Below are 13785 nucleotides of genomic sequence, written 5' to 3'. Positions count from 1 at the left end.
TTCCACCAGGTTTTGGTACAATTATTTGAGCTTTTCCTAAAATCATGTTGTATGTTGTTTATGAAAGATAAGTAATATGCAAGGGAGGTTTAATGTGATGTGTAAGGATTGAGTGCAGTGAGCAGGGCCTGATGGGGGATGTCCTTAATATCAGACTGTAAGAGAAGCCATCCTGGGACATCCAGGGATAAACACAGCATGTCTTCTCCTGCTAAAACCTGAGCTCCCTGTAAGAAAACCTGGAGCTTTCCTGAGCTTGAGGCCCAATGAAGAATTTCTTGTTTAATACCAGGGTGGCCCTGTCCCTAGAATATTATCAAACTCTGTTTGGAATTGGTTTCTGGTTTCTCTGTGTCATGCTCTGATGATGAGTTACTGGATTCATTATGTGCAATGTGAAGAAGCACTGGTTCTTGTCCCAGTCCCAGCATCTGAAAACTTCTCTAGCTGCCCTGCTGCTGTGAAAAACAGCATTGTCCGCCACTCCAGTGGTTTCTGAGGTCTCTGAAGCATCTTCCTTAAATATTGTTTGTCTGCACCAAAATGGCTTCATTTTGGAAGCAGTCCATGCTGATGGTGGTCTGGAAAGTCTCTCAGTCTGTTTTACTGGTTGGAGGAGGGACTTGTAATAAATGGCAGGCAGCAGGATCCAGCAGAAGTGTGACAATGGGCTTTGCTTTAGTGCTGACTTCAGATACTTCCAATGACCAACACTAAACACCAGGCTCACATTTCAGAGAGCCACTGAGATTCAATGTTTGTCCCACCAAAACCCTGAAAGCACTTTCTGAAGCCCCACTCTGTATCTCTCTGTGTCCAGCTCTGTATCTTCTTGATTTTTAACAAACATTAATTATTATTTCACTTCACTGGGCTGCAGGACCCAGGACACCAGCACACCTGGGCTGCAGAAACAAATCCCTCTGCAGGAGCCCCCGAGGCTGTGCTGGTCCCTGTGGGACAGTTGCCCACCTGGATGAGGTTTCCATCCCAGGGGGCTGCAGAGAACCCAGGGGATCCATCCCTGGGGCTCCCAGGGCCCTTGCACAGCTGGGAAGGAGAAGCTCAGCCCATGGTTATGGAGCTGCAGGGCCCATGGCCAGCAGCCACACGTCCTGTGGGGTGCCAGCCATGGTAGAGGGTGCAGCAGCCTGGCAGCGTGCCCCCCGTGGGAAGGGGCTCTGGGGGCAGCAGAGGCAGCTCCTGGAGCTCGCTGCCCCCTGCCCTTGGCCTGAGCAGGGCCAGCAGGAGGGGAGAAGATGCCCAGGCAGGGGCAGAGGGAGATGAGAGGGGCAGGGTGCTGTGAGGGGCACAGCAGAGGAGCTGAGGGGGCAGGCAGCTGTGAGTGCCAGAGTGCCAGAGGCTTGGAGTGGCCCTTGTGAGCAGCAGGGCCCCCTGTGCTGCCCAGGGCCCAGCTGAGCACAGGAGCTGCAGGAGGGGACATGGCCGGGGGAGCCCCATCCATCCCACTCTTCTAGCAGCCCTGCAATTTCTATTCTAGGCTGCCCAGAGGTGAGGATTTGGCATTTCCTCATCCTCCTGCCTGTTGTCATCTGCTGCTCTGCTGCTGCCTCGTGTCCTGCAGGGCAGGGCCCAGGTGGGACAGCGTGGCCTGGCCAGAGCCTGCCCAGCATCAGGAGGAGCAGAAGCATCACAGATGGAGTCCTGCTCCTCACACCCCCTGCAGTCACCCCCAGGGTCTCTATTCTCTCCCAAGAGCACTTCTGCCCTGCCCTGGCTCTCCTGTGATTCCCACTAGCCCAAGCAGAGCTGTAGCCAGTGCCCAGCTGTATTTGTGCATCCTTTTAGCCCTGTTCATCTATGGAGCTGTCTTGGTTTGGAAAGCCAGGAGTCTGCTAAGGAAGGCAGGAGCCTTACCTGAAATGGAAAATGTAAACCCTCCCCACCCCTCTGAATTGCTATAAATTTTAAATTAAGGGGATCTCAGGCAAAAATTATGGGAGCAGGGAATAACAGTTCTTTACTAGGGAAGAAAATAAAAAGATAAAATAAACAATGCAGTAAACCAAACCAACACTGCCAGAGTCAGAACCCAGCCTGACACCCTGTGGGTCAGGCTGTTGGCAGCAGAACCATTGGAATTGTGGCTCAGCCCTCCTGCAGTGTCAGGGCTGGTTCTGCTGGAGCAGGGATCCTGGAGAAAGGTGCAGTCTCTGCCTCTGAAGATCCAGGGGCAGAGGCAGCTGCTGTTCCTCTGGGCAATCCAGTGCAGAAGCCGTGCTGGTGTTCCAGAATCTCCAGATTCTATCCAGGTAGGAATGCTTGGCTCCTCCCTCTGGGCTCACATCTCCCAATGGGATGCTGTAGTTCTTATGAGCCATGCAGGGACATTCAATAGCTGTTATCAGCAGATGTCTCCCCTGAGGGAGGAGTGATTGTGGAAGAGATAAGGAAAACTGCCCACTGACAAAAAACTACCATACAGATGGCAAATTTGCTTGGCAATCCAGGACAGGAGCCTTTCCCTCAGTTTCCCTGTGGAATTCTGCATTTCACAACTGCTCTTCCGCACCAACCTCTCTCCTCATATGTGGAAGTTGTTGGCAGAAATGCCAGGTGAGATGCTGTCAGTCCTTAATCATGCTCTTCATTTGGAAGGGAACCATTTATTAAGTGTGGCCTCTCTGCTGTCTTTTGCACCAAACACATCTTCTCCCCTGCACTGAATGTCAAAATTTAACATTTTACTAAAGAAAAGCTTAAGTCATGGTAGCTGGTGTCTATTCTTTCTTCTCCATTCTTATGCTCTTTTACCCTGTATAGAAAAAAATTTTGGCACAACTCATTTTTCACGAGCTACTACTGACAGTTCCTCATTTCCTTGCTCTTTCTTCTGTGTTCATACAAATAATTTACTGATAAGTCCCCATTTTCTTCCAGAAGTCGAAGAGTTTTGTGCCCTAAAGCTTTCCTTTTTTAAAGGATGTCTCTTTCCAATTTTCCTTCCACATCAGACTCTGAATCCTTGGCAGAAAGGCTGCAGTCACTGCAATGGGTCCGTGTTCTTTGGGCTGCCCCTCACCACTGAGGCCATGACACTGTCAGTAAACTATGATAGAACCCTAAGCACCATTTCCTTTTTCATGCCATCTCCAATCACTCTAAGGAGGTTTTTGAGTAACCTCAGGTATGTAAAACCTTCCTCTTTCAGGCACTTCCCCAGGCCCAGCTACCTTGCTGGGATGTGTCTGTCACCCAGGGGAGCACGTGTCAGTGATGTCCCAGCTCTGGAAGGAGCCAAGTTCAGGACAGAGGCATGTCCAGAGTCAGGAACAGCCTTTGCAAAGATGCTGAGATGATGGCAAGCAGTAAACTCAGATGTGTGGGGCTCCAGTGGGTCAGTGAGAGAGGGTTGTGTCTGACCAGGTCTGAAACAGCCCTTGGAGTGTGGTTCTCACTCTGCCTCCCTCCCTAGAGCTGTTCAGACACCCACCCCTGTGTCGCCGTCGAGGCGGTCACAACACAAAGCAGAGACCACAAGCAGTCTCAGATGGCAACTCTTTACTATTGAACATGGCTGACTTTTTATACACTTTCTAATTGTTTATGCTTCTACCTTAACTATTGGCTACAATAAATTAACATAACACTATTGGCCAAAAGTTACAGTGACTCCAACTAACTTTCTAAAAATACTTCCTCCAGCTGCAAAGTTCTCTTACCTTTCTTCAATTCTTCACTTCTCTTGGTCTCCTTGGTTGCAGCCTTGGAGAGAGCTCCTTATCAGCTTCTTCTTGCTTCTCAGTTTCTTCTCACTCCTTTAGCTAACAGGATTGCTGTTAGCCCCTTCCACACCCTGGGTACACTGTCCCCTTTGTCTCCTCCTTTCCCATCACCTGTGTAGGTGTCCCCATGTCCACTGCCCTCCTCCATGCCCTGCACTCACTTCCATCCCTGAGGGCTCCTCCTGGCTCCTGCCTGTCCAGCCCAACAGCCCCAGGCACCTGCTCTCTCTGCTCTCTCTGCTCTCTCTGCTCTCTCTGCAGCCTCTGGTTTGCCTTTTTCCCCAGCAGTTCCAGTTCCTGCTGCCAGCTGTGCCAAGGCTGTGGGGTCCCTGAGCAAACATCTGTGAGCAGCTCCTCACCCTCTGTGCCTGCTGTGCCACAGTGGGGTAGGAAAGCTGCCCAGGGCTGGTTTCCATCCCTTCTGGAGGGAACCACTGAGGGAACACACATGGGCAAAGGCTGCCTGACTCCAGGATAAATGTGGGACAGCCCGGCTCAGAGCACTGGTGTCAGTCTGGGGTAACAGAGGCACATCTGCAGGGCAGAGGCCCCTTTGTGCAGCACCAAACTCACTCCTTGGCTCTTCTGCTGCACCTCCTGGGCCACACTGGGCTGCAGCTCACCTGCCAGGTCACCTGCCAGCCGCCTCTTAAGAGCCCTGGCTGGCCAAGTGGTGCTTTCCAGCTTTCCAGCAAGAGCCCAGAACAACTTGAGAAACAAGCAGCAACATCCTCCATTTCGTGTCAGGCTGTTGTTGTTGGGTTTTTAACAAAGTTTTCTTTTTTCTAATTATAGGATGTTGCAGAACAATCAGCTGAGCCGCATCCCTGCAGAGGCACTGAGAGATCTTCCAAATCTCCAATCTCTGTAAGTCATTAAAAATCAATGCTGCGAGCTGCACAGTCCCTTGGGGACCCCAGGCTTCCCAGCATTTGAGTCATTAGTTCCTTTGTCAAGGATGTTCTGTTCCTTCTTCCTTTTCTTCTCCAATTTATTCAAAGATTACTGTCACTTAGAGTGGAAGGGAGGGGAGGGCAGTTTTCAAGGAAGAAACACTGTCTTGGAAGAGGATGTTGAAATTACAGCTCCCCATGTGTGCATTGTGATGAAAAGGCCACCAGAGCCAATGCATATTTCAAGGAACATTGGAAAATATCCACCCAAAGAGTCTCTGTCCTCTGTACTGTGGACCACAGTGGGGAAAGCGAGCACAGAGCATGGTCTGGGCTGTCAAAGTGCAAGTTGGGCTGTTTAACCCAAATGGAGGAAAATTGTGGCAGGGTAGAACTGCTTTAAAGACTTTAACAATTCAGCCCTGGGAAGAAGCTGAGGCTGTGATTGTGCTTTTCCTGTACCCACAGCAGGTCTGGGCTCCTGTGTTCCCTAAAAATCACACCACTTTGGAATTCTGCTGTTTCCTGAGTATGGGCAGAGTTGAGACCAGATCCTGGGAGTGCCAGTGGATTTAGGGAAGGTGTGTTTGGTGCAGGGAACACAGCTGAAGATTGTCAGAGCATTCTGAGTTGGGCTGAACCACTGAAAATCTGACCTTATCCCTTAATCCTTAACTTCAGTCCTAGTCTTACAGCCCTTTTATCCCAGAAACGTTAGCTGGGAGCAGTTTCTGGCAGTCTCCTGCTTGGAGCAGGACTATCCCAAATACTCAGAGGGGCAGCTGCAGCTCTGTCTCTCCAAGCACAGAGATCCCCTCTCACTGGTAGCCTGGGGCTGCTCTTCCTGGGGAAGAAACTTTTTCTCAAGTCCAACCTAAAACTCCTGGAAGGCAATTTGTGGCCATTACTCTTTGTTTGATCACTTGGAACCACCCTGAAGGGCTTGGCTCCATCATCTTTGCTTGCAGGTCCCTGGCAGCTCTCCTCTCAGCCCCTTCCCTGCTCCTTCCACCTCTGCTCATGGGGAAATGCCCTGGGACCCTGGCTCAGCCACTGGGCCTCCACTGGACCTGTCTCATTCCTCCTCATCCTCCTTACACTGGGCACCCCAAAACTGGGCACAGTTCTTCATGTGTGGCCCTCTCAGTACCCAGTAGGAGTTTCTGTAAATACGAATTTAAATATTAATTTGCAATGGGGGTGTTGGCTGTGCAGGATATGAATGTTCTTTCTGCCAGAAGAGATTTGAAACATTTGTTGTTGAAACATCATTGGCACATGGTTGTGGTTATTATTAAATTGTGTTGACATCACCACCAGTGCCAGAGTCAAGATCCCCACTCCAGGGATTTTGAGATCAGGTTGTTTTCCAAGTGACTTCTCTTTCAAGGGAAGCATGGCATGGAAGGTGTGCTGGTTCTTGGCTTCTTTTCTGCCTTTGTCAGGGTCAGGATTGAAAGAGCTCGAGATGATATTTCATGTTCAGACTCAGATGCTTATTTTTTCCTCATCCATGTTACAGTCTCATGAGCAGTGAGTTCTGCAGTATTTCACTAACAAGCTACAAAAATGGCCCCATATCTATCACTACAAGGTCTTTTAAGGAAGAAATATCCAATTAAGAAATGACACCTAAATTATTTTCACTTTCAACACAATAACCAACCTCCCATGCCCTGCAATGTGGGATTTTTAATCCAATTACACAAAACCACCCAAACCCATGGAGAAGATGAAGAAGGAGCAGCCTCTGCCCTAAAACCTCCATCTTGCTTTATCTATATTACTGTATTCCAAAACCTTAAACTCTTAAGTTTTAGGTTTTATATGCTACCCTATGATATTACAGAGGCAATACCCTATGATATTACCTACCCTGTGATATCACACACTTCTATTCACACTCCACACCCACAATCCCAGTTCTATCATTCCATTTTGGAAGCTTCTCCACAGCCTCAGGTCCATGCAGTGTTCTCCTGGGGGTCAGTGCCTGGCAGCACAGAAAGTCTGGAATTCTCAGCATCCAGGGGGGGTTCCAGCAGCAGGTCACAGCCCCAGGAACTGCCCCAGGAACACCCCTTGCCCCTCAGCCTGTCTCTCCTGTGCCCTGCCAGTGTGTGACAGCCAGTGCCACCAGAGCAGAGCCAGCCTTGGCTTCTGAAGGTTCAGCTGCTGCCACAGCCACCCCTGCAGCTCTGGCCACCAGTCCTGGGGCATTCCCCACTGCTGGGGGCAATCTGGGCTAGGGCTGGGTCCACATGCTCCATCTCCTCAGCCCCTGCCAAAATACCACAGGGCACCTGAGAAATGCAAACCACCCCAAGCAGACACTTGCAGCACTCTGGGCTTGTTTAAGGGGCAGGGTGGGAGGATCCCATGTGTGAATTAGCACAGAGGTACCTGCTCCTAGTGCATCTTGAGGCCACCTCACCCAGGGTGGTTTTCCCAGGTGTCTCCAAAGTTGGGTCAGGAGCTAGGGCCAGCGGGATCCAGTGCTCTTCCTGCAGAAACTGAACAGTAAAAGCAAATTTTTGGAAGAAATAAACTGCTTTAGACAATCTGAGGGAGACTGACTGGGAATAAAATCAGAGGGTGAGCATGTGGGCAGGTCTGGCTCGGACATGCCTCATGCCTGTCACAGCAGGACTCTCTCAAGAGCTGCAGCCACAGTGACCAGAGGCTGCTGCAGCCAGCTGTGTCCTCCTTGCCCCAGAACAAGCTGTCCAAGCTGGTTGGTCCCCACCCAGGGTCCAAGGTGACTTAGCAGGGACCTCCTGCCTTCCCTGAGCAGCCCTGCTCCTGTGCACAAACCTGTCTGGGCTGTTCCTGCCCCCTCAGAGCTCCCTCAGCCCCTCACCCCTGCAGTGCACAACCACCCATGCCTGGCCCCTCCGGGCTCCTTTGCTCCTCCTCTTCTCATCATCCATTTTTAAGATACCTGACCTCATTTCCCTGTAACAGAGCCACATCTTCTGTGCCTTCCCCAGCCTCTCATTATTTTTGAATCCCATCCCAGACTCAGACTGAGCACAGGAGAGGGACTGGGACTGTGATCTCCCACTCTTCCCTCTGCCTTAAAAAAACCCCAAACTGTTAGGCCTGACAGACCTGAGATCAGGATGGGAAAGGCACCAACACCTCCATCCAATGCTCCCAACTCTCCTAGCCAGGCCCACAGCACATTCACCAGGCACAGTGGGAGCAAGGGAGTTCAAAGGAAAACTCCTGCTGGGAAAATAAATTTTACATGGGAGGGGGTCTAAAGTGCCCCTCCATCCAAGTGAGCCTCCATACACATTCTCATGGTCACAGAGTGCCCAGGGCTTCTTTAGAATCAGAGCACAGAATTATTACTGTTGGAAAGGACCTCTGAGATCATCGAGCCCAACAGTGCCCAATCCCCACCTTGTCACCAGCCCAGAGCACTCAGTGCCACATCCAGACATTCCATGGACACCTCCAGGGATGGGCACTCCACCACCTCTCTGGGAAGCCCCTTCCAGGGCCTAAAAACCCTCTCAGTGAAGGAAATCTTCCTGATGTCCAACCTGAACCTCCTCTGGCACAGCCTGAGGCCATTTCCTCCTGTCCTGTCAGATTTATACAGGTGACTGATTAACACCCTCTTGGGAGGCCCTTTTGAGAACTGGCAGAGCATATAAAAATATAAAGAAATCTATGAAGTGTATTGGGAACAGCACAGTCCCCTGTAGCAGATCTTTTAGGCCCTTAAAGGTTATCTCATTCCAGCCTCCTGCCACGGGCCCTTTCCACGAGGCCACATTGCCCCAGGCCCTTTGCCAACCTGGCCTTGAACACTCCCAGGACAGGGCAGCCACAGCTTCCCTGGGCAACCTGTGCCAGTAAGATGAAGAGCTCCAGGAGAAGATTTCTGTAACAAAAAGCAAGCAGCAAAGCATGAGTAACTTGTGTAGGTGTCACATCAGTGATCCCACCTCACCCATCCCGTTCTGTCTGTGCGTACAAGAGTTCAGGGTGAAGCCACAGGAGATCAGTCACATCCCCAGCTGTCACCTCTGCATGTGTGCCCCTGAGGCTGGCCCAACTCCTCAGCCAGCTGGGGGGCAGTCTCTTCTGGAAGCAAAAGTTTCAGAAGTGTGTGACCGTGTTCACAGGGGTTCTTGGATTGTGGAAGAGACGAGGATCTGACTCCATGTTTCAGAAGGCTTGATTTATTATTTTATACTATATATTACATTAAAACTATACTAAAAGAATAGAAGAAAAGGTTTCATCAAAAGGCTGGCTAAGAATAGAAAAAGAAGGAATGATAACAAAGCTTCTGTCTCAGACAGAGAGTCCGAGCCAGCTGACTGTGATTGGCCATTAATTAGAAACAACCCCATGAGACCAATCACAGATGCACCTGTTGCATTCCACAGCAGCAGATAATCATGGTTTACATTTTGTTCCTGAGGCCTCTCAGCTTCTCAGGAGGAAAAATCCTAAGGAAAGGCTTTTTCATAAAAGATGTCTGCAACAGAAGTGTTCCATGCAATGGAGAACTCTTCTCTGTCTGGGATGGTTAAAGGAAGGGCAAAAAGTGCTTCTCAGAGGGGTCCTGAGCACAGATCACCCCAGGCTGCAGTGAAACCTGCCCTGAGCACGAGGGGACAGGAGGGAGCTGTTCTCCAGGATGGGTATTCCACAGGATGGTTTTTCTCCAGGGGAGCAGGCACAGCCAGCTCTGCCCTGCATTAGCACCACACCAAACTCCTCTTCTGCCTCCAGACTGACTTCTTTGAAGTGTGGAGGGCAAGTGCAGACAGAGGTGATGATTTGCACTTTCATATCATCACAGAATCATCACGGTTGGAGGAGACCCTCAGGCCTAATCCAGCCACCAACCCAGCACCACCAATGGACCCCCACAGCCCATCCAGACACCTTTGAACACCTCCAGAGACAATGACTCCACCACCTCCCTGGGCAACTTATCCCAGTGTCTGACCACTCTTTCAAAGAAAAAAGAATTTTAATGTCTAATCTGAATGTCCCCTGGAGGAGCTTAGGGCCATTTCCTCTTGTCCTACCCCCTCTCCTTTCAGGCAGCTTTCTCCTCCTCCCACAGGAGCTGCCCTGCAGAGACCCTTGGGCTGGTGAGGTCCCAAGAACCAGGTCTGGTGACACAGCCCAGTGTCTGAGGGGGAATACAGGGCTGAGATGCTCTACTTGGTTTCTACTGCCAGGCTTCTCCAAATGTGGCTACTCACCTCAGACCAACGGACTCCATGCAGGTCTGCATTAGAGTGATTTTTTCCCCCCTCTTTTTCAAATATCTGAGTCATTTTCCACAAGTTTATGAGACTCCTGTGTATCCATTGCCAGAAAATTTGCCAGGCTGGAACACCTATAGGTCACCCACAGCAAGGTTTTCAGGAATTACCAGTCAGGCCATGTGAGTCCCAGTGTCTTTGTGCTGCTCAGAGACTCCTTTTTTCCATTCAGAAGGGGAAGTGGCTTTATGGCACATCATGACAGCCCATGAGTTACCAGACTTGTATGGCACTTGGTGAAATATTAACTCCCTGTTTGCATGTTGGCTGCACATCCTAAGCAAGCAGGACAGCTGGGAAGGGGGTGGAAATGGGAGCCAACAGGAGTGGGGTGGAACCAGGACCAGACAGAAAGGGATTGTGTGGTGGTTATTTTCTTGCTCTTTCAGGTGTTTACATTTGGTGTCCATGTTTGTCGTTCTGGGATTCAGGCAGGATTTGAAGGGAAAGTGTGCATCCCTCAGGGACAAACTGACCCAGCAGAGGAAAGGCAGACTTCTCAATGACCAGGTCTTTTCTCAGCATTACAACAGAAGCAGCAGAACCAAGTGCAGACTGAGAACAATTGTTTTCAGCTAAGTTCTATCAGAAAAACTTCCCAATCAGTTCAAGAGATGAGGTGGCCAGAGAAATGGGACAGAAAGGGATGCTCTAGCCACTGTGGGACAGAGAGAGGCTGGCATTCACTGCCTGCTCAGCACAAAGGTAGATTTGAAATGCAGCAAAAGCCTGTGTCAGTGAACTCCAGTTGTCTCCAAATGTGGCAGCTTCTGGGCAGTTAGAGAGGATGAGACAGGACACATCCCCCAAGCTTTGGAACTGAGCTGCAGGGTCCCTTTGTGGCCCTGCTGCAGTCCAAGCCTGGCTCCCAGGCAGGAGGAATATCCAGACCTGCCCTGAGGCCCCTCTGTTTGCTGGCTGAGAGTGCTGGGCAGGGCAGGCAGCTCCTGCAGGCTCTGAGATGAGGAACCAGCTGGAAATCTGCAGAGGGTCTGGGAGTCCCTGACAGCAGGAGATCAGCTTAATGTACCTGCTTGAGGAGAGGGAGACCAGGCAGGAAGAAACCTCAATAAATGCTGTCACTCAGAGGGCAGAAGCAAAGCCATTCTTCATTTTTATCCAAAGGGGAACACTCTGACTCTCCCACCTCACTGAAACTTGCCTGAACCATTTTTTTCTGGCTTGCTCTCTCTCCAGTGAAGGATCTTGGGCTTCCAGGGAGCCAGTGGGCCTCATCTAGAGTTGTTAAAATTACTGTTCTGCCAGTGCTGGTCCCACAGCATGTCTTTTGTGGGGGACACCACCCCTGCCATGGAAAATTCTGCACACCTGAAGTCCATGGGTTGGCAGCTTTGAGGAAGCTCCTTACCCACAGACAGGTCCCCAGGTGCTGATGCAGGTTGAAGTAGGAGTGCCCTGTGCAGAGTGATCAGAGCTGGGCCACAGTCAGAGCATGAATTCTCTGCTCCAGAGTCCTCAACCCCAGGAAAGCTGGGGCCCTCTTGCACTGCACATGCACCCCCTGTGCCTCTCACCTCTGGCTTTATGGCAGCCTGAACACAGGGCTCCAGCTTGCCCTCTGTACCAGGAGCAGGAGCTCTCTGCACCTGGGTCCTGCTCACATCTGGCTCTAAAACACATTCTGTCATACATATTTAGTTATAAATCTGTCTTGGTTTCTCACTCTGAAAGGAAATGAGCATGTAAGAGCCACACAAAATTTTTTGTCTAAATGTAACACATTTATCTGTAAAACACAGATAAAAAAGGAGAAACACAGATGTCACAAAGACCATGCTTACACTGCTCTGCTTCTCTTCTTGCCTTCTGATGGGGACCTGTCTGTGGGTAAGGAGCTTTCTCAAAGCTGCCAACCTATGGACTTCAGGTGTGCAGAATTTTTCATGGCAGGGGTGGTGTCCCCCACAAAAGACATGCTGTGGAACCAGCACTGGCAGAATACTAATTTTGAGTACTCTAGATGAGGCACACTGGCTCCCTGGGAGCCCAAGTTACTGAAGATCCTTCACTGGACAGAGAGCAAGCCAGAAAAAAATGGGCAAGTTTCAGTGAGATGGGAGAGTCCGAGTGCTCCCCTTTGGATTCCTGCTCTTGGACACTCCAATTGCCCTGTGTGGTTCCCCCCATATTCTTCCTAACCAAGGAAGATGCAGCTCTGAGTTCTGGCAAATAACATTTCAAACACAGTAAGAGGGCTTCCTCCTGCAAGCTCTCCCTGAGGTGCTGTGAATCCCAGCCAGCCAGGAGCAGGTTTCCATCCATCCCACATAACTCTGTGCCAAAAGGGCATGGATGGGTCTAGGTTGTCATCATGCCATGTGCTGACCCAAAGCTTGGCTGCTCCAGGTTGGACCACTGGGTATCACTGACCATTGGTCATCAGGGACCTCCTGTGGTCAGCACCATCCCTCCTGAAAGGGTTTGGCTTTCCCCAGCAGTATCTATGGGTCATTCTGTCCATGGATGTCAGCCAGCTTGAGGAGCAAGTGTCACACCCACCCAGACAGCCCCATCCACATCAGATACCCTGTGCTGACAAAAACTCCTCACCAGGTCCTGCAAAGCTGCAGCCATGCCCAGACCAGAACCAGACCAGTCAGCTACAGGATGGGGAGACATCACTGTCTGAGCTGTCAGGAAGGACACCTTGGCAGCTTTCTCTAGATGAACACAAAGGGGAATTTGGATTTTAAAAGAAAAGTCCAAGCTCTGGAGACTGAGCCTCCTACCAAGCATGAGGGAGCTGCTTCCCAGCAGGTTTGATTTATCTGGGAAGCATGTTGGGAAGGCCAGTGGGGAGGATTAGAAAGAACACGCACACCTGATGGCAATGCTCTGAGCCCTGCAAGGGCTGCCAAAGCCTTACATAATGCTCAGATGCAGTTGTGCTCCCCTGGCAGTGTCTGGCTGCCAGTGGTTTGTAGGTGCAGTAACAACATACCATGTGCATGCTGGAAGAGTCGTGTGTCAGTCTAATTAACGACTTTGTGGTTTGTGAGCACTTACCTAAAGCAGATGGGCACTGTGTCTGTTCCTCTGCCAGGCAGAAAGAGTCCAAGGTATTTCAAAGTGAGCAGGTGCTATAAATTATAATTACCAAGCTTGTCGAGGTAGAGAAAGCAGAGAGAAAAGAAACCTGGTGGATTAAGAGATCAAGATAAACTCCTGTTTTTTTCTTTTTCAAATGCCTATGGAAAGCTTTTTTGAGAGTTTCTTGCAGATCAGCATTTTGGGAAGGTGTTTAGCATGTGTCTGGCTCTTCAGGGTGAGTGTTGTCTGATCAGCCTGGCGGGGGTAGGGAGGATTTACTGCCAGGCAGAAGAGTTAAAGCCTCAAGATCCTGCACCATGAGAGTGAGGTCCCCTTACCCCCCTTCCACACTGCACTTTGGGTTTTCTCTCCCTGGCAAGATGCTCCATTCTGCTGGCAAACCCTTGGGTGCAGGCCTTGTGGTTCATTCCCTAGCTCTGGATCCCACAAGGATTGACTCTCTTGCTGTTGGGCTTGATGGCATCCAGGAAAACAACCTGTGACTGTGTCTCCATCTTCTTCTGTCTCTTGGCAACTCCTCCTGTGTGCAGAAAAGGAACTGCTCCCCCCTGCCAGCATGTGCCAGTCCTCTACAGCCAGCCACACTCTGCTTGTGGCTAAGGCAGCAGGGCAGAGGCAGCCACTGCCACAACCAGCGTGCAGCAGCCCCATTCCCTGTGGTCCTGGCCTTGCTTTCATTTTATTTCCCCTTTCTCCATCACACTCTTGCCTCCCTCTGGAATATTTGCAGAATTCTCCTGCCACTGTGCCTCAAACCTGCTGTTCCCAGCTGAA

The 13785-nt window shown here is 50.5% G+C and overlaps 1 protein-coding gene across 1 annotated transcript in view; it reads left to right on the top strand.

Annotated features, from left to right (window-relative positions):
- The window catches only part of LGR6 (leucine rich repeat containing G protein-coupled receptor 6), a 172777-nt gene that overhangs the window by 86829 nt on the left and 72163 nt on the right, over window positions 1–13785 (top strand). The window contains exon 4 of the mRNA XM_071450206.1: window positions 4542–4613. Coding sequence (XP_071306307.1) covers window positions 4542–4613 — 72 coding nt within the window. The remainder of the gene's footprint in view (window positions 1–4541; window positions 4614–13785) is intronic.

The sequence above is a fragment of the Agelaius tricolor genome, unplaced genomic scaffold (assembly GCF_023055355.1).
Source record: "Agelaius tricolor isolate 1412-34295 unplaced genomic scaffold, bAgeTri1.0.p SCAF_30, whole genome shotgun sequence".
NCBI classification, from domain to species: Eukaryota; Metazoa; Chordata; class Aves; order Passeriformes; family Icteridae; genus Agelaius; species Agelaius tricolor.
This window is presented reverse-complemented; position numbering and strand designations above follow the sequence as displayed.